The sequence below is a fragment of the Sinohyriopsis cumingii genome, unplaced genomic scaffold (assembly GCF_028554795.1).
Source record: "Sinohyriopsis cumingii isolate HCF-2022 unplaced genomic scaffold, ASM2855479v2 utg001176l, whole genome shotgun sequence".
Classification (NCBI taxonomy): domain Eukaryota; kingdom Metazoa; phylum Mollusca; class Bivalvia; order Unionida; family Unionidae; genus Sinohyriopsis; species Sinohyriopsis cumingii.
In genome coordinates, this window is record NW_028315968.1 from 3751075 (window position 1) to 3775926 (window position 24852).

Genomic DNA, 24852 nt, shown 5'->3' on the forward strand with positions numbered 1-24852 from the left:
TTATCCTGCCATTTTTCTTTAAAACTAGACAATACAGACATTAAACAGTCCTCGAAATTTTTGTCTTTTTAACGAAATATACTCTAATCTTGAAATGAAAGGCCCCAATCACAGGAATGTTAACCATGATAATGGAGAAAATATGTTGAGCGGTTGCTTGAACACCTGAAATTAACAAACGTTTACAAAGGCTGGACACAAGAAGCGCGTTGCATGGTGGAACGGTAAAACACACATTATGGACTGCACACGAAGTATAAATTTAAACAGCCTTCTTGTCATAAAGATTTATAAAAATCATCAACATATTTCACACAAGAATCGCTTTCATCCGCTACGTTCATTGGTCAGCAAGACAACTGCGTAAATAATCAGAAATTTAATCAGATCTACCGTGGAAATAGGCTTCTTTTGCACAGAAAAATGCAGTTGTCATAAGAGACTTAAAACTATCACGGTGTTACATAGCGTAACAAACAATTCTTTTTTTGTCTAATCTTTTTGTTTCTTGTTCTGACTATACTGCGATTAAGCGTTTATGTTTCGCAAATTTCCGAATTATGACTTTGGTAGTTGATCACGTCATATTGCTTTCTTGCTACGACATTGTTTTCCGGACACTTTGTATCCTATCAGATCTAATTTTTCAAATCTTCATCATCACTGGGTTTCCAATCATGAATAAAAGTAGAGAGTAATAATATATAAATTTACGTGACTCGTATTTAGTGAGAACACATATTCACAAAAGTATGTTTTTTTACACTCACTAGAAGTACAATTCAGCCACTGGTGTTGGATTTCCGATATAGCTGACGTTTGTGCAATTGACAGAAGGATAAACATCAATCGTTGCGTTTAAAGTACAGCGACAATCTTCAGTAATGTTTTTATCAGGATTACAGTATCTCAATGCCTTGGTTGTCTTCTCTACACATCCAAACTGCTTCCACTCCTGATGAAAGAAGGAATTATTAAAAAAATCCTATGTAAATAAATGTTTTCAACAAAAATACTGTATTTCCTGCTTCTGTAATCTTCTGTATTATATATATCTATATATATATATATATATATATATATATATATATATATATATATATATATATATATATATATATATATATATATATATATATACACAAAGCAACTAAATTAATTGTACACCATAAAATACTTTTTAAATACCAGTAATTGACAAATGTTTATAAAGTCATATTTTTGAATGGAACTTTAGAATAAAGTTTAGTACTTTTCAAGATTCATACAGGCAGAAACATTGAAAACAGATCAAACCGCATGAATGGCCGCACTTTAGCTTAGGTTGTTTATGCACAGAGTGCAATCTATTTGCGGTCTTCTTAACTTCTGGAATCATGTAAAATATCAAGTTAAAACAATTCTAATTATAAAAGCTTATAAAATTATTAATCATTTTCGAGTACCATTTGAAAAATTGTTTACAATTATTGACGGAGCAAAGTATAAGTGCGCTATGATATATTAGTAGTTCCTTTCATCATGTTATTCTAACCACCGGATGCTTGTTGCATAGGCTTGGTAAAACGTTGCAATTATATATCATTAGGAAATGGATAGATGACAACTTGTGCAAAACGTCTGGAAGCTCTTGTCACTTACGATGTCAGAAATGAACGAAAATAAGTTTAATTGACAAAACATATAAAACATGGAAATATTGTTAGTGTTGTGTAAAATCATAAATGAAGTAAAGACTAATTTATCAGATGCATGCACTGATATGGCCAGACCATCATTTTTGTGTGTTTGTGATGAACATGAATTATAGCTATCACGGTGGTTGCGGAGATTACGTTTATTATGTGTAATCTAGTATAAAATGTCCAAGACAATTTCTTGTTCTTAATAACACATGATACAAGCTTTCTATCACTGATTGGACCATTTCCGACAAAACACCGCAAAATGAAACGAAACACTTAAAACGCCAGTAACAAATCGTAAAGTTTCGATGCCATTGATGATATTGAGGCAAACTGTATCTATTCACTAACATATTTTGTATTTGCTTTAGATTTTAGTCTATATGTCTTTCTGTTATCAGAGAAATGAATATATTGCACTCATTATAGCTGTATGTGTATGACAAAACAACAAACACCGATAATTTGGCGGAGATTATTTCGTGGTAAAAAAGTATACTCAATGCAAAATAAAAATTTTATTGAGAAATTTTATTTAATTTTTCATTCTATACGCATATATTCTGTTACAAGTTTATTCTTTACTCTTATGTTACGTGTTTAGCTCGAATAAACAGTAAAGCAAGAAATAGTGAAAACAACAAACTTTGAAAAATATAACAAATAATTTATTTCCGTGGGAAAATACTGTAAATTTCATTTAAAATGTAACACAATCAAATCCAAAATAATCCAAGAATAACCCACAAATAAAATTTCAGAAGTCCTAAAAATGAAATGTTCTAATGATTTCAAGTTCGATTTCCGACGAAGAATCCAAGATGGAAGGCGATGACGTATGGTGTTGAACTGTACTGTGTTTTAGTCTACAGTTCCTGGTAGAAGCACAATAAATGGTCCTCCGGTTTTGGGAATCCAAATAAACTTTGTAAGAAATGTCTTTTGTTTAAAAATTGTGTATGAGCACAAACTATTTCCAGATAAACGAACTAATCTTTTAGAATCTGAAAAAATAAAATTAAAATTAAAAACTCACAAACTTAATACTGGTCACAACAGAAGAAAACAACCTGACATAAAGTGTTTAAAAGCCCCAAAACTATGAGAGAGATCTCCAAACATCACTATTAATACTAAGTATTTCGCAATTATGGAAATGACTAATTACGAAATGGAGGATCACGTGATCATGTTTACATATAAAAATCACGTAGCCCCTGTATGTCCTTGGTAAGAACAAATCATTTTACTCAGAGAATAAAACTTTTTTACTTGACCCTTAATCAAGTCCAGGAACTAAGTCAAAAATAGAAACACTGTTTCTATTGTTAGGCATTTATGAAAAGATTCAGGTCAAGCTGAAAATTTCCGGAAAATATAAAATTCCTAGTAAACAAATTTACATTAAAATGACATGTACAAAAAATTAGAAAAATATTGAAAAACGCACAAACAATCAAATCAAATCAAGCACAAATTAAATCAAATATAAATTAAATCAAATATACGTAACAGGTACAGCTGACACAAAGCATAATGGAGGAGAGAAACAAACGATACTTATCCATACCTCTTTACAAACGGTCCAGGGAAGAGTGCCCTGCATGGAGGCAAACATGTAATACACTGTATAGGCCATAATCACGTTGTAATAAATGGCAACTACGAGGGATATAAGGGCCTGAGCAATTCCAATACCTTTAATAATAAGAACAATTATATCAATAACAATGATATCAATAACAATAATATAAATAACAATAACATCTAAAACTACTATTTCAACTACTACTAGTACTGCAGTTTATGCTACAGCAATACAGTTCAATATAACTTAAACTGTAACTCATAGGTTATTTGAAAAGTACCCCTATTAAATTAAAAACATGAGATAAATCTTTACCATGACATAGAAAAGAATACAAAATACTGGTTTTCAGCAGTATTTAAAAAGTAAAAGTGAAAATTAAAAATTAGGATGGAAAAATTATTCAATAAGGAGCCTATTATCAACTTATGCAATTAAACTCGATGCAGATGGTTTAATATAATGTGTATTTTTGACATAACGTGTCAACACATTACTTTTGGTATGCCACGGTGTGATATAACATGTTTGAATGACTGAGACTTGCATAAAGAAGAAGAAGAAGAAGAAGAAGAAAAATATAAAGAAGAAGAAGAAGGAGACGAAGAAGAAAAAGAAAGAGAAGAAGAAGAAGAAGAGAAAGAAAAAATAGAAGATGAAGAAGAAGATGATGATGATGAAGTAGAAGGAGGAGGAGAAGAAGAAGAAGGAGGAGTTATGATATATTTACTAGGGTTAATATATATATATATATATATATATATATATATATATATATATATATATATATATATATATATATATATATATATATATATATATATATATATATGTAGATAGATAGGTAGGTAGGTAGGTAGGTAGATAGATAGATAGATAGATAGTTAGACAGATAGATAGATAGATTAGTGAGAGAGATAATGACATAAAGATAGAGAGACTGATTGGAAGGTAAATCAAAATCTTTAAAAGAAAATTGGCACGCATCTGTAATTTAAGTATTTATCCCTCCTACTGATTTTAGTAAGGACATATTGAATCATGTTATCATATTTGTCATTGGCACTTACCTTTGGCACTGGGATTCAGAGCCCAGAGCGCTGTAGGTCCCTTACCAGAATATTGTCCTAATACCAACTCCAAGAAGTACATCGGCTTGCCAACCAGAAACTGCAGGATGATGTAGGCAATCACGAAAGCAGCTGCAAGACAATGATTTATCTCCACTATTGCTCAAATCCTGCTCACAGTTTCGGACTTCAGAACGAATTGTACACATTCAACCAAGGAAGTATGTATGCAATATGCACGACAAGAATCTGAACAAAAGGGACTATTCAAGAAGTAAGAGCCGCAACAAGGAATATAGATGTAATTTCTAATATTTTTTACACAGGTTGTGTGTTCCTATCATCTGTTATTGTCCTCAAAATGTTTATATTTGTCTCTACAAACACGGAAAAACTTTAAACATAAGTTCTCTTTAATCATCTAATGTTATTTTGCATGCATTTTAAGGAGATAATATTTCTGTCAAAGATTAATATGTGTACACCATTGGCCTTATTGTTTCCTTTTTATTTTTTGACCTTGGTAATTCGTCGCAATGGCCACCCAGGAATGTGTCTTAATGAATTAAAGCAGAGTGTTTAAATCATGGTTATACAATGGTTTTGGACCAAAACAACAACTCTCCGAAAAAAATAAAATAAAGAGGAGGTCGTATACAAATATTGCATCCTTAAATCTCCATTAAGGAAGTTTTATTAATATGTTACAAACCTCCTCCATTTGCATAAGCCAGGTAGGGAAATCTCCAGACGTTGCCCAATCCCACTGACAAACCTATACAGGATAAAATAAATTCCCATTTGTTGACCCACTCTCCTCTCTCCACATGTTCCGGTTTGTCAGCAAGTATCTTGTCATAGGTTATTCCGTTGCTACCATTTTGAGTTAACTGGCCATTCTGCAAAAAAAGAAAAGTAAACATGGTTGAAAACGTTTATCATTGTATGATGTGGCCACTTCATTTATAATGAATCTATTATAGAAGTTCTTGATACATGATATGAATTTATTATTTCAACATTGATCAATATTTCGCCAGTACATAAATGACTGTAGAGTTTGTTGGCTATGTTAAAGAGTCGACGGAAGTGATTTTAAACTCAAAATCTGCAACACATATGCTCCCGATACATGTTACTTCTCCTTTCCTTCCGTCTTTTATTGTTGTCTGCGTCTTATTCCCTTTATATTTTGTATGTAGATGATAGGTCTGATTTTGGTTCAGTACTGTCAAAGCTATCACCCCTTCATGTTTGATCATGTCTTTCGTATTGCTTATATGATAAGATATTCCTATTAGTATAAAAGTCTTTTAAAAAAACAATTATCCGACGTGTAAATAAATATATTAACACTGAAACTCTCTTTGTCATCAAGTATCTTGTCATAGGTTGTTCCGTTGCTTGCATTCGATGTGCTACCATGGCCATGCTGCAACAAAAGAAAAGTAAACATGGTTGAAAACGTTTATCATTGTATGCTGTGGCCACTTCATTTATAATGAATCTATTATAGAAGTTCTTGATACATGATATGAATTTATTATTTCAACATTGATCAATATTTCGCCAATACATAAATGACTGTAGAGTTTGTTGGCTGTGTTAAAGAGTCGACCGAAGTGATTTTAAACTCAAAATCTGCTTCACATATGCTCCCTATCTATGTGATTTCTCCTTTCCTTCCGTCTTTAATTGTTGTATTCGTCTTATTCCCTTTATATTTTTTTATGTAGAAGATAGCCCTAATGTGGGTTCAGTACTGCCAAAGTTATCACCCCTTCATGTTTGATCATGTCTTTCGTATTGCTTATATGATACTATATTCTTAATATTATTAAGGTCTTTTGAAGAAAACGATGTCTAAATAAATATATTAACACTGGAATTCTAATTCCATGTGTTGTAAACCAAAGTTTGATTTTCGGTCTGCTGGTTGGTTTGAAAACTCTAGCTTTGTTTCTTTCGCTTCAAAATTAAACTATGGAACATAAACGAAAAATTAAAAAAAAAAACATCACTATTCGAATAAACGGAAAGAGACGTCATAAACGATTTTGGTAAATCTAATAACAAAATGAAAATCTATGTAAACTGAATGCACAATTTGTTGTCAGAACGCATTTTGATGCGTTTATTCATGTAGAACGACTGAATCGTTCTTATGTTTTGACAAGAGTTCTTTATTTTGGAATATTTTGCAGGTCTCTTTTCACTGTCATTTATCTAGATTCTTGGGACAGATAGCGTAAATCATTTAAAGACCAGCATTTATTCCGAGTAGATTTCAACATAAATGTGAGTCCTTTGAATGCTTTCTCGTCTGTAAATTTGTTTCCATCCTTCCGACAATGGCACAATGAGCCAGTAACAATTTGAGTTATCGTTTATTTATGTATATGCATGACAAAATATTACGTAAGGGTCTGTGTATTTAATTGCATTATTAACATAAAAATAGGCTGTCAGTATGGTCCTGGTAAATGATAAACCTTGGTAACGTCTGCAACCGGATAATGTATAATACTGATATTATACTAGATGTGAAGATCTTCTATGAATAGAAAATTGGTTAAGATTTAAACCTTCAGCTTCAGAGAATGGAGTTAACTGTGTATGTAAAAGAAACCGTAAGGAATTGTTTTCATTCGCTCATGACCCCAAATGACAAACTGAAACTCAAAATATTCACTATTTTGTACATTTCAACTGAGACAACGTTTTCTCTACCTCTACTCGCTCTTCTTTAATAATCACAAGTAACTATCATACATTTGAATGTTTATAATCATTACGCCTTTCTCACGTAAAATTAAGGTAATAATAAAGTACCTTTTGGAAACACTTTGTATAATTTTAACAAAGCAAATGCACAACACAGACTAGGCGTGTTTCAGCACTGATTTTCATTGCTCTCATGGAAGGACAGGTATATATTTGCTTCCGTCTAAGTGGCAGTCTAAACTGAGTCAGGTACAGCTTTTATGATGGTTTTCTTTAGGTTTTCTTTAAAATGTTGATAGGTTTCTTTTATTCATCTTGCTAAGCTTTAAATTAGATAATCTAATTTGTGTTACTTCTGAGCCTTCTCAAATAGCTTTCTGAACTTTTTTGCATACCCACAATGGCCGAGCCCGAGACTTGAACCCAACAGAAGAGAGATGGCAGTTATTCATTCAGTATTGTTTTTCTTTCATCACGTTTGACTTTGCGTCGCAAAATTTTATTTTACCATTTATCTTAATTGCTGGTTTCATGCTATGTATTCCTACGTTTCATATCTATTTTTAATCCACATAATTACATTATATATTTTCATGTCATATATACTTATAACACGTTAACCAATACTTTAATAAATCTGGACCATTTAGAACCGAAATTGGGCATATTATCTATGCAATACCACCCCCACCAACAGCGGGTTCGAGGTTGTAGACTAGACCCGATGTTCTCTCCTCCATGTCGTAAGAGGAGACAAATCGGAGCATCTGCATGATACTTGTATGCCACGTTGTTATTTAAATATATGCTGGACCATTTCTTGGACAGGTTAAGTAAGAGAACCCATCGATTAAGATACATGTAATATGAAACAGAGAATAAAACAATTGTCCCTTGCAAAAAATATTGATGGAAATGAATGACAAAATTATATTCACGAGAAGGAGGTACGTTTATAAAAAAAGTAGCCATGGTCTTTACTTGACCGAGTGGTGTCAAACCCTGGAGCGATTCCCGCTAGAAGTAATAAGTTGACCAGAAATTTACACTTCCATACATGTTCAGTTGTAAATGAGAAAGCCCGACGTGTCTTTTCTATACATCAATTTTACTATTATCAATGCAAGACGACAGATCTCTCAACCTGCCAAATATATATCAACCGCACATCTGCATTGTGCCTCTTCGCGTGGTTTCAGTACCGCCAGCAGTTCACGCCGTAGGAACTATGCAACTATCCCCTGACACCGGAAACTATTGCAACTATGCCACCCTAGGCCAGTCAATCCACTGTTTCCAGGTACATTTCGGCAGTACAACTGCATTACCTTTGCCACATAAACGGTATCTGCCGCGTCCCTTCTTATTTATTATTTTGTTTAATTTACAGTTTTCCTACCTAAAATACTGCCAATGCAGTCACACCACCAGTGTATAGCACTAGATATTAAGAGGGACTACGGTATTCCAGGGACACTCTTTCGGTTTTGACTACTAACGAACCACGGCATCATGGAAACTCACTAACACTTCATACCGTGACGTTCGCTTCTAGAAATTGGCTAATTATTTTGGGGTAAAGAATATTTACATTGCACCGAACTCCAATAATCAGACAAATAATCACAAAAAATCTAAGAATTCCTTAAAGCGGGGCGCTATAACCAAATGTGCATACTCCATATTTATCAGAATAGATATATATATATATATATATATATATATATATATATATATATATATATATATATATATATATATATATATATATGATTGGTTATTACATTTGTTCCACAAGGGTCAGAACAAGAAAGTTTGATTTATAAATCAGCCACACTGAATATCAACTTTGTAGTTGCATATGTATTTGCCAGCACAGAATAAACCTCTCTTTATAAAAGGAAAGGTTTGTATATAGTAACGTTTCTGGCCTAAATTATTTCCTCAAAACGCACGACCTGCCAATATTGTATTATACCTTGCTGACATGCAAACGGTTACAAAATGATGAATGACGATCATGAAAGTTCGTTCACTTGTGGGCTATTTGATATGTCGTGCGTGTTTGGACATATTGTTTCTCAAACCTCTAGATTCAACGGCACAGACCACCATATTGTACCTAATGCATAATTTTGAATTATTTTAATCATTGGCATTTTTAGATTTATTTTGTCCGGTAGTGCGAACGGTTGTAAAACAGAATTTCGCCTTCAACAAGAAAAAAGTAATTAAAATAATAAATCATTTTCTCGTCACTTGCATGTTTGCATGTAATGTTGTTAATATTTATGGACGGGGTGTTTATATTTTTTTTTCAGTTTGCTACAAGCCACAGTGATTGCTAGCAATGGATACATTTTACAAGATGCCCATCAACATTAACATGTATAGGCGTACAATCTGATAAAGGACAATCATATATATATATATATATATATATATATATATATATATATATATATATATATATATATATATATATATATATATATAGAGAGAGAGAGAGAGAGAGAGAGAGAGAGAGAGAGAGAGAGAGAGAGAGAGAGATTTATGTTCAGTAGTCGTGCATATGAGCTGCCTTACAGAGCAATGAGGTGTGGTAGTGTGGTAGTGGACAAACAGAAAAAAAGATGTGGAAAAATGGGAACCAGCCTGGAAATGGGTGAATATAAAATTGAGTGTATATGGGTTTGGCTGACCAAGATGTGTTAATAATGTAACTTATGCTTTAGGAAAAAGAATCTTTGAGACCCTATCCTAGTTGTAAGTGGGAAAAACAGAGACATTGTTTTATTGATGGAATTTCAGTCCTTTAACAGCCTTGAGTTTGGAATACTCATTACTAAAATTAGCACCTGACTCTTTGGTGCGGATTTGAAAGCACATGTTTCAGACATGCAGGTCCAGAAAATGCCGCGGCTCATATCCTTTCCTCAACACAGAAGCTGACGTCCAGGTTTCATCTATACTGATAAATATAGGTTTGATCATGAACACTCATAAATTTTAAGTTATTGAATTTTTTAATATTATGGTGTTTGCATACGTTTCCTATGGGAATTGAATTAGTACCGTGAGTCCTATAAAAGGTGAATCAAACCAATCGCGGCATTTTGAACGCAATGCAAAATATGTGGCAACTCTTGGACTTTTTTATTCCTTTTATGACAAGCCATACTGGTCCTTTGCGAGGGTGATGACATAGATCAATGATAAATTTCCCTGGGTCAAGTCACACATGGGACTTCAGCTAAAGACGCTTTGTTTAGTGGATTTAAAATACTTTGCTAAAACCAGTATAGACATTCCAACTGTGCCACGAAGTTGTCCTCTTTCAATATCTAAGCGAAAGGTATGTAAACATGGTGTTTAGCAACTATCAAATACATATATGAAACGCTTGGCGCGACTTCAATGTCTGCACAAGGTCATGTCTGATAAATTCAACGAAAAAATTGGAACATTGACCGTGCGACAGAAAAGCTGTGCAGAATATCCCAGTATTAGTCGAATAGATCTAGAAAGCTAATTAGATCTGACTAAAATGAAATCGAATAAAGAATAAAGGTCTTCGACATAAACAACGCCTTGTTTAAGTTTCTGGGTTATTTATGTGAACACATGGTAAAACGTAGGTCTTGAAACTACGTAAATAAAGATGTGGATCAAGAAGATGCAGCCTGCAGAAAGTAGTACAAGATTGATACTCGAACGCGAGATGTAACCCTGCCATAGTTTTCTGATCGAGTAGTGTGTTCTCTACAACTGTTTAAGATGTGATTACGCTCCGAAAGAAAGCCCTTACTAAAAGTAAACGATTTAGCGGAGGGGGTAGGATAGTGGAAAATATATAAAATTGGACATTGTAATATGCTCAGAGTAGCAGACAAGATTAACTATGTGCCCAAATAACACTATTTAATGCTGGTCACGGCCGCTAGTCGTGTTCCGTCTTCTGTGTAAAATAATAAGAAATATTCGACACATAAATTTGTTTTCTAATAAAAAAAAGCAAAATATAATGAGTACAGTGTTTACGAATATGCCAGAGTTTGTCAAACCATCCACATTGCACGTGGATTCAGTATGCATTGAAATTTATAATGGCGTTTTTTTTGTGTTGATGTTGGGGAGGGGGAATGCGCGACAGGTGCATTAAGTTTGCGAGAAATAAGGAATCCAAAACGCAAGTACTTTTCGGCTTGGGTGGGGAGTTAAACGCATAAATTCATCAATGCATTATCCGATCGGTCTCCTTTTAATATACCTTTCTGTATACCTTCTCTTCATTTTCATTTAATTCTTAATGTTATTCACCATTTATTATGTGATTCATTTCAGTGCAGGCAATATAGTATGACTTAAGTTACAATCCATATTTCGACTGCCACATATTCTGAAGTAGATAGACACATTACATACCAACATGTGATAACACGTATAAAAACATTCAATGTGAGATACCTACGTTGTGCAGAAATAAGCAAAAGTTATATAGATTGGAAGCGTTGGGATACTCCACATTTGTCACCGTTCAAATAAACCAGCCGGAAAAATCTGCTTTTAACCGGTCTTGTAGAATTTTCCCCGGGCAACCTTCTTAGCAATAACCCCCAATCGCACATGTTCTTTTTGAGCTTCTGTTTTCATTCATATTGATCAAATAAATAAAAGAGACTCAGAACATGAAACATTATGAACAGTGCATGGCTCGAGTCCCAAACAGTGAAAGCGCGGCCATTCGATCACGGGAGAATACATAGAAAAAGTGAGAGAATATATTAAGTGAAATGACTAAACAAAAAGAGGATATTCTAATATTTAAATTTATCTACAGTTGGTCAAAGTCATTGTTATGATTTACTTACCATCGATACTGACCATAAGAATTTACCTCTCTCTCTCTCTCTCTCTCTCTCTCTCTCTCTCTCTCTTTGTTCATTTTGTCTGCCAGTTTTGCAATGGTAGGTCCAGAGACATGCCATGGGCAAAACTCCGCTATTTCTCTTTTTTCATGGATTTTCACCAGTGACTTGCTATGGTCCAGAAGGTGGTGCGGGTTGGAACGGTATCCAGTTTGATTAAACTGACATCCTGGGTGAACAAGCAGCAATGATATCGTGATGATATTGGGTGGAGATTGGCCATAAAGTTGTTTAAATAGTGTTCTGCAGGCGTGTGTGTGTGTGTGTGTGAGAGAGAGAGAGAGAGAGAGAGAGATCAAATGATGTAAAACTGACATGCTAATTGTGCAACCAACTCAGACCAGGGTAGTTTGTGTATGTGATTTGGATTTTTTTTGTAGACTTTTTCATTAAAAAATCGGTCATATCACTATGATGTCTGCAGTACGATAGTTTATAGTGATGTCTAGCGCTGGGGTCTGTAGCATCATGTCCCACCCAGTCACATTATCCAGACACCAGGCCGACCAGTCGTATCACTAACCTCTTAACGCTGCGCGCCAAGCAAGGCAGCAGCTAGTGCCATTTGTATAATTCTTTGGTATGACTATGCCAAGGTTTGAACCTGTGACCTCCCGCATCTGAGGCTGAGGTTCCAACCACAAGGCCGCAGGAGCGATCTCAGACCAGGAGAGAACGAAAGGGAGAGAGAAACTTTCAGACATCTCAATAGAATTTACCTTTCGGCCTACTCGTCCCTGATACAGCGTATTACTCACTGCACATTGTAACTGTAACGCTAGAACCAACACATGAAAAGTGTACACTTATTATCACTATTAGGATTCTGGTTCCTCTAAATTATTAGATGTTATTTCAAGTGCAAGATAAAATTCTTTTCTCTCTCGCACTCCACAGATTTTTACGTATTTTTATGTTTTAGTGAAAGGGTGTGTGTGAGAGAGAGAGAAAGAGAGAGAGAGAGAGTTGAAAGAAGTGGGATATCGATATTTTATGTACCATATTATGTTAATTGCAAGATGGTAAATATTATTTTTCCCATTATTTTTATATTATGTTATGATTGCTTTTAATTCAAATGTGCCTCTTTTATGGCAGCAACAGCTTATGTATGTAACGATTTCCGCGCTGAGTGAAAGTGAAATCTGTTATCGTTGTTAAAGTCTCTTGAAAACAAACAAATAACGTTAAGAAGCATTGATTCCTAACTTAGCATTACTATCTGGAATGTCTGAATAGTAAGTAAATAGTTTATTATATTCGTCATGGAATTATTGTAATCATTAATTTCAACTGTGCTGTATATGTGGTCATTAACGACATCACGGACAGTCTCCAATAGCGGCCATTAGTAACAGTGATAATACAGTACTTTCAAGCAAGTGTTTTGGTCGACGTACCATAAAATGCCCATTATAATGTATCAATTTTATTGAAATATTTCTCCTACATGATATACGTAATAAACAAAATGCAAAGTGCACTTTCGCTTTAAAAGAATTCTTTTAAAACATGCTCAACAGAATTCGCCAAGATTTAACAGAATGCATATTGGTTAAAAGACAGTTCAGGGTTGCACAAATTATGCTGAATGGCGATCGTATATAGAAGCCATTACTAAAAAGAGAAATACCTTTGAACGGATTCTGCTCGAAACCTACTTTGCTAACATTGATCCAATTTGGGTGAATGTATCCTGGCATAACGATCTTTAAAACTGTACACAATGCTTTTAACTTTCTTACAAACATTGTTGCCGTTACTATAAAGATATATAATAAATGAAAACAGATTCTTCCTATAAAAAAAAAACTGCGTCACAACATTTGACCGAATTTGACAGAAAATATTGTGACACAAAATCCATTTAAATTTGGATAAATCATGTCGATTGTCCATCAAATACGGCCAATGTTTGCAAACAAAAAAGAAAATCCTTTATACGACCTCTTCCTAAATCGGTTAAGCGGCGTTTGACCAATTAGTAGCATAAAGAAGTTTTAATTTTATATAAAGTTGACAGAAAACATACATGCATTGAGGCATTTTGATATCAGACAAACGTCACTGATGTGGCCTTAAAGCATGAATAAGATACCAAATATACTGAAACCTTTAAACTCTTGTTTTCAACAGCATTTAAAGACAATAATTTTCAAAGTATGGGACCGACCCAGATGTATTGGTCAACTTTTCTTTGTCTATTAGGCATTTAGAAGACATATAAATGACCTCCGACCAACATGTTTTGTTATCAATTGCAAAAGAAATTCCTTTCATTTAACATTATTGCTTTTAGTATCTTTAGCATTTGTGCTACTGTCGTCATCATATTATCAGAAGCAATATCACTAACGCTCTAACGGTGAAGGGGTAGGGGTTGGGGGAGGGGGATAACTTAGGTGTTGTGGGTTTAGCCCCATTTTTCATTACATGATAGGATGTTAATGTCAGTCAGTAGATCTTGTGCCGGAAGAACACAGGACGACCCCGGAAAGAACCGTCGACCTACGGGAAGCTACTGTCGAGCTTTCTCACCCACCCGCGTTAGCCGAGCCGAGACTCGAACCCACGCAGACAGAGGTGTGTTGTGTGTGATCTGCAAATGCAAGCACCTTAGACCACTCGGCCACCCGGGGCCTGGAAGGAGGATGAACTGCAGTGGTAAACGTACCAATGTGTCTGTTTTGCTTGTCCCAGAAGACTCTGGCTTATTGTTTCTCCAATTTATGTTTGTTCCAAAAGACACCACATTTTTCAATCTGAACTGTACTTTCTAACACATATCGATTGACCTCGGATCCCTGCACTTGAACACGCGCTAACAAAAGACTTGTCCATTCATGATATGTGAATTCCTAAAGACGACGTTTTTTTTTATCCGGCATACATTAAACTTGCCCTGATACTATACTGTGATAAGAAAACTGTATTGAAATGTTGTCTCTAAAATTTATATATAATCTTTGTTGGTCAAGTTACATGACAAAATATCGTGATATATAGATATATATATATATATATATATATATATATATATATATATATATATATATATATATATATATATATATATATATATATATATATATATATAGATATAGATATAGAGATATATATACATACATACATACATATATACATATATACATACATATATATATATATATATATATATATATATATATATATATATATATATATATATACACACACATATATATACACATATATACATACATTAAACTTATATATGTGTGTGTGTGTCCGTGTGTGTGTGTGTGCATGTATGTGTGTGTCTGTGTGTATGTGTGTGTGTGTCCGTGTGTATGTGTGTCTGTGTATGTGTGCATGTATGTGTGTGTGTCTGTGTGTATGTGTGTTTCCGAATATATTTCAAAGTAGCATGTACCTTGCGCTTGTCCAAGAATGAGTTCAAAATGAAAGCATACGTCAGTACAATTCTACTATGTGCGAAAGATCAAACACCTCCCAGAGAATACCTAGTACAAATTTCGTCCAAAACTTTATATTTTGTTTCCAAGGTGGCTCCTTCCAGCACAATTATTGCAAGAAAAGGATTAGATTTAGATATCAGGTGTCAGATATAATGAATAGTCATTGGCGGTTATTTATGATATATAGTGTTCCCTTTTCTTTCATACGTTACAATAAAACCTGTGCAATAACCATATTGCTGCTTTGGTAATAGCTTTTTGTGGCTTTACTGGACAATATCTATGGAGACGTCAAGGTCATAAGTCGAAATCACACATTCATTTCCTTAGTTGATTCAAATTTTCAACAAAGCACGTAAGAATTGCTAGCAAGAGTAATTCATAATGGACTCCCCTTAAAAGTGAACCCAAATTAAGCTTTTGCCATGTTGTATGTACGTGACGTTTTCCATACTGAATCGTCTCTTTTAACCCACATTACTTACATAATTCAGTTTTTTGTGGGGAAAGGATTAGCGGAACAATATTGGCTATATCATAATTACAAAAGTGAGAGATATGTGCCCAAAGGTACGTCGAGGCAAACATAAATTTTGCATCGCTTTTACAGGTCGGGTATTGAAGTCGATGTTTACACTTATTTTACAATCTTTCATATCTTAAACCACCTAATGCGTTGTATTTATTATTGTATACTAAAACAATTTACGAACTATTGCATTTTTAAAAAAAAGTTGCAAACTTCAGAACAGGAACCTGTAAATGGAAGTGACGTATAAAGAAGCCTGATAATTACTTGCATTGAGATTATTGCTCATGTCACTCTCACGTAATTTTGAACATAATTATTTTTTATTCCACATTGTACGTAAAACTTAATCATTTTTAACTAGAGGTATTTAGTATTTGGTCTTTGATCCATGCGGAACACGGTCACGTGACCAGTAAGTCGGAACAAAGTCTGAGTAGCAGGGATACAAAGATTTAGTCTTGGCAAGGACGATGTTTGTCAAATTCAGCAACCTAATCATATATTAAGTTGAACTAGAGTTTAAACAAAGCTTATTTCATAATCTGACTAAAGACGAGTGCCTTGACTTCTACATATTTGCTATATGGTAATGTAACGTTATTTAGAAAAATCCACGAAAGCCCAAATAACAGCATACTTTGAATGATGATAAACAGTGGCGTAGAAAGATATTCTGCCCTCTCCACAGCATAACTTAATTCTGGGGTCACCTACAATAAAAAGTCGTTTGATGGGAATTTTGGGCCCCATCAGGTTTGCCTCCACCGTCCCCTGGGTGGCATGGGCAGTTGCTACGCCACTTATAATAACTGAGCAAGACTGGTTGTGTGTTCCTCATTTCCTCCATTATATGAAGTCACATAAAGTAGTAATGAAATGACACTGAAGAGGAGGAGGCAGTTAAGAAAGACTACCGTGTATATTTTCAGGAGAACGATGGCAGCGAAATGCATAGTAGCCAGATTTTCTAATATGATTATACGAATATGCTAAATGTGATTGCGTATATTTACATTTACAGATGTATATATTTTCTACTGCGCAATATATATATATCTCTTCCTGGTCATTTATCACTGTATCACAGTGTAATCTACGTCGAAGGTGAGCCCCATACTTAATTATATGCATAAATTGTATGTGAGTACAAATTCATATCATTTCTCTTCTACAGTAGTATGCGTTCATCAAACTCGATAACGGAAGTACATATCAGCCAAGAATTTGCCCATGATTCACGTCACTCTAGATACATAGATAGATATAAGCTTGGTCATAATTATGGCAGAAGGTTATTCGTGTGCAATCGAACCTTTCCATATTTAGTTATTTTATCTTTCTATTTATCATATATTGTGCGTACATCTTTCATCAATTCGTGCTAGATATGTTTCGTTTCTCATCTTGTTAACACTGAAATTAATTTAAGTCATTTATCAGAGTTCAAATTTTATGTCATACAATCTTCCAGGGAATGAAATTAAGACGATGATGATGATGATCAAAGTATTGGAAGTGCAATTGATGCACGTACTCCGCTGAAAATGATATCACTACTTGGAATTCAAACAAAGCATTGGAATGACTATTTTCATCATTCTATTATGTTTTACACTGTGTGCATTTAATTTAACATACTATTCTTACTTTGAATAATGAGCTACCCGCAGCTGATTTGAAAAGGTAACCAAAGTTGGTTTGTTAATAGCAAGCATGTCCAGTAGAGAATGCTACTTCAGTGTTTTTTGATCTTCCCAGAAACGTTGCATCACTTTGCACATTATTGCATTTTTGTTTTATTTTCCTTGTCTCTGCTTTTAGAAATAAGGATGAAAGGAAAGAAAGGACGACTTGATTTACTTACAAATTCATGATCCTTGAACTTTTCGGACATATCTTGATTTTACAGAATGTCATCAAAGTTAAATCGTCCACACACCAGCTATTAGTACTAGCTTCGTCACAATTTCAAGTGTAAGTAAGTAGGGCCCCACGAATACACATATAGATATGTATCTATACCTTTATCTAAGGCGCGAAGGTAAGATTGACGTCATACAGGGAGGGATAGATAACGGATTATGTTATCTCCTGTTCTTTCCCACAAATAAAGAGTTTTAGTTAATTAAAACTAAACAACGTATAAAGTGTGAATAATCTGGCATTTGATAAATATGAATGTCGGAATGGTTTTGTATTCACATAAAAAGGTAAGCTTGTAGGTAGGTATGTAGGTATGTATATATGTAAATGAGCTAAGTGTATGTAGCTGACCATATGATCCCTTGATGTACACTACATTCTTGCATCTCCATTAGTAGAATCGCACCGGTACGATTACCAACGTGTCCTATGAGGCGCCTAGTGGGTGCAGGAGCCTCATTGGTGCAACGGTGGCCCAATGGTTAGCGTGCCAGTCTCGAATTAACGTTAGGCATTGGATTAACCTGGGTTGGCTACTCATTTGTGCTCTTGGGTAAGGCACTTTACACCAAGTACACTAAATAACAAACTTTGTTTGGTATTCTGTTCAACAAGCCAAGCCATATCTTTCATTTTGGGTATTTAGTAAATAGAGTTGGCCCTATGTAGCTCTTCATATATGGTGAGGCAACGATCACGTAGGAGCATTTGGATTCGCAAAGATTAATATTTCGTTTTTTGCACGATTAACTTTAACTAAACAATCAGTGACACTTGCTTTCCTAAATGTATTTTTATCACTTTTAGATAGGATGTATGCTGGTTGTATTTCCATCTCCTCCAGCCTAAGCCATTTAATAGTGTGAGGAAATCAGGATCTCTCTCTCTCTCTCTCTCTCTCTCTCTCATCAAATGCCAAGATACGTCATCAGCAAGCGTATAGAGAAAATGGTCGATACGTCATCAGCAAGCGTGTAGAGAAAATGGTCGATACGTGTCTAGAAATTCTGAAGGCGATCAAAATTCTTCCGATTTTAGGTTTTACAACTTTTCAAATCATACTTATATAAGTGATGGATTTAGTAGTATTAGTAGTAGTAGTAGTGGTAGTAGTAGCACCAGTAACTATATTGACAGCTGAAATAGTTCGAGTGGATATTGCTTTTTTGTTGTAGTATGATGGTGGTGGAATATATTGTTACAGAAAAGAGCTTTGACAGTTTATTCAAAGTTTAGACTTTTCTTTTATTCAACTGCGATATATGAACTACAAGGGTGAATCAAAAAGCCCCAGCGATTATTTCTTATGTGATCAGTATTTATTTAGAATGTTTGTACGCATTGTTCCTAAGGACACATCAGCACGATCCTGGTTATACAGTCCCAAATAAAAATTTAAGTCCATACTTCAGCAAGAATAAACATCCTTATAAACATTGGTATAGAGATCAGGAAGATCAAAGACAAAAAGAAAACATGTTAAAGGCAGTCATAAAGTGTTCTGCACAGAGGAGTTGACATAAAAACGACTGACTTGTTTACACATTAGACATATTAAAGCTTGTTTTTATACGCCTCTGTTTATACAAGCCCATTTGCCAATGTTGATACTGGATAATCTGCATATGCAGATTGAAATGAAATCCTGAACCAAATATAATCAACAGCCATATTTTTATTGACCAAAAAGAATATTTGAGATCTAGATACACAATAAAGTCTGTACATGTATCACCATTTTACACATAAAATGCAATGTAACGGCAGCAAAATTTTCTTTGATCATGCCGCTGGAGACAGTTCAAAATTTACAACATCTGCTTTGATTAAATTAAGAGATATATGTTTAATTCGTTGTTTGTTTTATACTGCACTTGTTTCTGTGACTTTTTCTTCGGTTTTAAACAGTAGTTGGATATTTGAAGGCTGTTAAATCTATATGATAAATTGTTTTATAAGTAGGCGGATACTAGTGGATTGCCACATTGATAAAAACTTGGTAAATTATTTTCCTACGAACGTGACCATGGACGAATTTACAGCTGGCTGGCTGGCAGGCTGGATAAATATATTACAATACATGAAAGTGAACAGAGTTACCATTAGAAAGGTCTATAGGTGTCGTACTGTTGCATACGTTTATTGTTATTATTTCCAACATGATAAAACATAACTTGGGACATTAAAATCAGCTGCATACACGACAGGCGATCAGTGCTTTCAAATCATATTTCAAGATAATAAACAGCAATTAAAACGTGTAACAAAAACGAACAGTCGTGGGTTTTATAACTTTCTAGGTAATTTCATAAGGTCCTTTTGGGGGTTGGGGGATCTTGAGTGATGTTTTGCAAGTCCCGTCTATTTCAACTACTAAATTATAATATTTCTCTCTCATGACAGCGTCTGAAGCAACGACTGATATCATCCAGGTGGATTCATATTTTAAAAATATTACGTCATTTGCATGCATAAAATGTTGAGACGATGTGGAAATCTATACTTTGGGTGATGGACCTTACAGGAATAGATTGAAAGAGATTGCCCAGTCAGAGTGATCGATGATTTACGCGTTTTTGTAAGATTGAAATGGTTCACTTGACAAAGGAGTAAAATACGGATTACTGGTTCACCTGACAAAGGAGTAAAATGCGGATTACTTTCGATACCTTTTAAATCGTCTTTTCATTCGGATTTTTTTAAATCACCAGCTATGTTGCTAAACAATTGTTTTGATGTTCTTTTCTTATAAGTCGATTTTATCTAAACAGAATGTTAAAATGGTATGAGGAATCATGATAGCTCAAACAGCAGTCATCAGTCGTTTTAATGAATATGCTGAGCATCGGGGGTGGGGGAGCTGTAATCATTATAATGAATATGCTTAGCTATCTTTGTTTTTGATGTAGTCATTTGCTCATACAACGAAAATGTGGAGCTTTCTTTGCTCTGTACATAGTGTCTAGTCATGGAAATGAATAAGTGGGGCTGTCTTTGCTCCGGCAATATTCACTAGATTGTTAATATGTACAGTGTTTGCTCTTGCAATAATCATTGGTCATTTCAGTGAGAATGCGTAGTGATCTTTCCTCTCGTCGTAGGCGTTAGTCATGTATCATAGGGATGGAACAATTACTAATGGAATAAGTGAGTGTAGAAATTTGAAGAAAGCAAATAGCAACTATGAGAACAAACGAGATTTACGTTTGACGAATATGTTTACCCAAACCTGGAGTCAAAAATTTTGTACATCGTCAGAAGTTAGTTTGATGGAACACTCGCATACAAAATATCTAGAAAGCTAACATTTATATTGTAGCTTGCTATATAACATATGATTAAGTACTTCAACTTTGTCAGTGATTATCAAACCGCTGTGTAGAAAGGAACGGGACATAATATTTACTGTGAGAGCTAATAAATACCTTCAGGATTGACTGTCAACCTTTCGATCATGTAGTGCGTGATTTTAGCGTTTCTGCAAATTTGACGGTACAGAAACGGTTTGCTTTTAGAATAAAAGAGAATGGTTTGTTCAGCAGTTAACGAAATTGTGTCCACCAAGGTTGGTCTGTTAAATTTCTTGGCTACTCGACAGGCTGTCCTACGTTTGCATACTAAACTTTTGATTGCCGTTCTGATCAATGCATGATTCGTTTTAGCAAACATTAAGCATATATAACAGGTACATCTTGTGTTTGGCATATTTGTCAATATCATCATATTCAACCAATTCCTGTCGGCAATGGATGCTTTATACCTTAGAAGATTATATTTGCCTTGTCCGAAACAATACATATATACTTCAGAAACGAATTACGTTTTGGTTTTCTGCACTTAAGCACTGGATGAATAATTCAATATGGCAATGATATAATGATGTATGAAAGGACCTCCAATCCCGCTGAAATTAAACTTTCATTATTTATTATAAATAACAGATATATTAATGTTGAAGAATAGTTAGTGAGACTAGTAGGATGAATGGTGAAGGAAACGCTCATCACATAGGGTGCTTTCATTTTTTGACCAGACAGTGGATTTAGCGGATTAAAGTTAAGGTCGCCTATTTCATTTTGTTAATCTTCTGTCACTGAATTATACAATACGCATAGTTTGTGTTTGGAGCGCTATATAAATTGCTTAATGGTATTTGTCTCTAAGTGCACGTGCAATCGATACACACTCAACAGCATTTATTTCAAGATCGCGTCGTCTTTGGAAATGAAGCAAATGTTTCGCGTTTATCATGTCACCACCGTGGACATGTATATGTTCTGTCCTGGAAATCTGGCAAGTATTATAGTGCAGTGAAACGCTACGTGAAATTTGTTTTTGTGGAATAGCATGTGGAGAGATGAATGAACTACTCAGGTTGGTAAGTGCAGGAGTTTTCATTTGCAATTGCATTATTACGTTTGATTCAACTGGGGCGGATTGTGTGTGTGTGTGTGTGTGTCTGTGTGTGTGTGTCTCTGTGTGTGTGTGTGTGTGTACGCTCGCGCGCGCGCGCGTGTGTGTGTGTGTATGTGGTTTGGACTTTTAACGTAGCTTTAAAAATGTTCAGTTGTATTGCTACGATGTCTGCAGTGCGGCTATTTATGGTGATGTATAGCACTGGTACCTATGTACAGCTGAATACCAATGTTAAACGGGGGGAGAATTGTCCCTCCAAAATTTGGTTTTCGTTATCTAGGGGTTGACCGCCCTCGATGTTATTGCCCGGTTCGAGTAATTGTAAATATAAGTGGTGAAACTTATAGGTGAAATAGATAGAGATCTGAGCAGGTATATAGAACAAACCAACACGAGCCCCCGTACATGTAAACAAACAATTTAATCAATTACATACAAACGCTGTGAAAATTCATTACATCAGGAATGTACTCTGCTTTTAGAAATTTAACTTTCACCGAAATACAAAGAAAACGCAAATAGATTTAAATAAAATAGCCGATCTTTTTACTGATAGATTTAGTTCATCATAGGATCGAGTGAACAATCGAAGTCAACGTCTTGTACGATTGCATAACCTGCTCGTCCCCAGTCTGTTTTGCTTCCTCTGTAGCTGTTCAGACCCTTGGATCTCAGGATGATACTTTCCACCATCCGTCTCAGGATACTCTCAGAATACGTTTCTAAAATTAATACGTCGCAGGATTGCGTCACAGGATAATACGTCTCACTGCACTTCTCTCTAAACTTCTCCGTTTAGGTCTCAGAATAACATCACCTCATACGTCCCAGAATAATACGTCTCATGCGTCTCGGGGTAACACGTCTCATACGTCTCAGGAGCTATTTTCTCCCTTTTAAATAAATATAAATAGAGACAACCTAAATTTCCCGTTATTTATGAAACAGTTAATTCTTCATTATTCTCCCTCGTTATCAGATTTCATTATCAGTGCTAAACAGACACTAAGGCTATCATTCGACTCCACATGTCCTATAATGACCCTAGTTAGTCAAATGGCTAATTCGTTACGCCTTGACCTTACACATTAACACATACGCGAGGCCTGGGGTTCTGAGCCAGCCTCAATTTACACAGCAAATAAATAGGATACATCACATCAATCAATTACTAGATCATTTCAGTCAATACACACTTATTCTTAATCATACGTGAAATCTTCTAAATTCGGCGAATTCACACGGATTCTTGTAATCATATTAACTAATGTAATGCATTAAATTCTTAGAACATAAACAAGACAACAAATTCAAACAATTCGTCAAACTTATCTAAAGAAGGCTAATGTGACTTCCTATGTATAAACTCAACACATTTATACTTCATAAAGCAAATTATTACACGAATGTAGAAAAAAGATTCATGCAGACACAAGTAAATAACTTCATCAAAGCATTATATATGGCATCAACAAATTACATGGAATTGTCACACTACCTTTGCTTTCAACGTTCCTCCCTCTAATCGGTAAATTAGTTCGTCGGTTCCTTTCGACAGTAGTCCCCTTTTGGACAACAGTTCCTTTTTACGAGAATTTCTTGCAAATCCTCGGAGTCCTACTTTGGTTTTCACGTAGAAAAGCTTAGACTGATTAGAATTTCGATGTGACTATTTTAAAAGCTACAAAATTTTGTGTGGGAAACACGCCCCTTATTTAATGTAACCAATCAGAATCAAATATCGCTGCCGCCTTTTTCCAGAGGCGCCAAAGTCAGGGTCAGCTTGACCTGGTAGTTTGAGTAACAGAGTTTCTGCGATTTCTCAGTTTGTGACAACTGTACCATAAAATGAAGTTTTCCTTGTCAGTAGTGAATGGGGCCACCCTAGCCTCAATGGGAATTATCATTACAGAGACCCCTGGGCCACTCTAGCCTCAATGGAAAATTAACATGGAGAAAAATCGTGGGCCACTCTAGCCTCAAGGGGAATTTAACATGGGAAATAGTCTTGGGCTACTCTAGCCTCAAGGGGAATTGAACATGGAGAAAAAACCCTGGGCCACTCTAGCCTCAAGGGGAATTGAACATGGGATTTTTTTTTTTTTTAATTTTTTTTAAATTTAAATTTAAATTTAAATTTAAATTTAAAAAAGGGGTAGGCAATTGAATAAAGTCATTCTCTTTTCGAGAAATATGGCTGGCCCTGAAAAGGGCCTTTGGGTTTATGTTAATGTATCCATTAACATAAAGGGCACCGCATTGGTCTTCTTCTTGTCCTTAGGCTGCGTTTCACTGTAGGACCGTAAATCAGGACTCTTTTGAGGCATCCTTGTCTTTCTACGTAGATCCTACGTATCCACAGACTGGTGTTTGTCCTGTGGACAACGGTCCACTTGGATCGGACATACATGGTTATGTCCGTCCTAAACATCATGGAAGACACAAGCGTAGAAGATTGCACATCGGTCCACATCTTGAAGCGACGAGAACAAGTGAATCAATGCACTGAACTGCGCTTATTTATAGGT

General features: G+C 34.9%; 1 protein-coding gene and 1 long non-coding RNA gene across 2 annotated transcripts in view; both read right to left on the minus strand.

The window, feature by feature from the left end:
- Positions 1–18004, minus strand: part of LOC149772788 (sodium- and chloride-dependent neutral and basic amino acid transporter B(0+)-like) — a 38797-nt gene extending 20793 nt beyond the window's left edge. Inside the window, exons 1-6 of the mRNA XM_089947298.1 lie at positions 17850–18004; positions 5698–5775; positions 5056–5242; positions 4344–4475; positions 3256–3383; positions 771–955 (exon numbers count right to left, since the gene is read on the minus strand). Coding sequence (XP_089803424.1) covers positions 771–955; positions 3256–3383; positions 4344–4475; positions 5056–5242; positions 5698–5775; positions 17850–17879 — 740 coding nt within the window. The 5' untranslated portion in view covers positions 17880–18004. The remainder of the gene's footprint in view (positions 1–770; positions 956–3255; positions 3384–4343; positions 4476–5055; positions 5243–5697; positions 5776–17849) is intronic.
- A 4722-nt stretch (positions 18005–22726) lies between these two features.
- On the minus strand, positions 22727–24156 carry LOC149772789 (uncharacterized). Its single transcript, XR_016417598.1, has 2 exons — positions 23823–24156; positions 22727–23217 (listed from the first exon to the last, which is right to left on the minus strand). It is a non-coding gene; the product is annotated as an uncharacterized LOC149772789 (long non-coding RNA).
- Between the last annotated feature and the right edge of the window lie 696 nt (positions 24157–24852).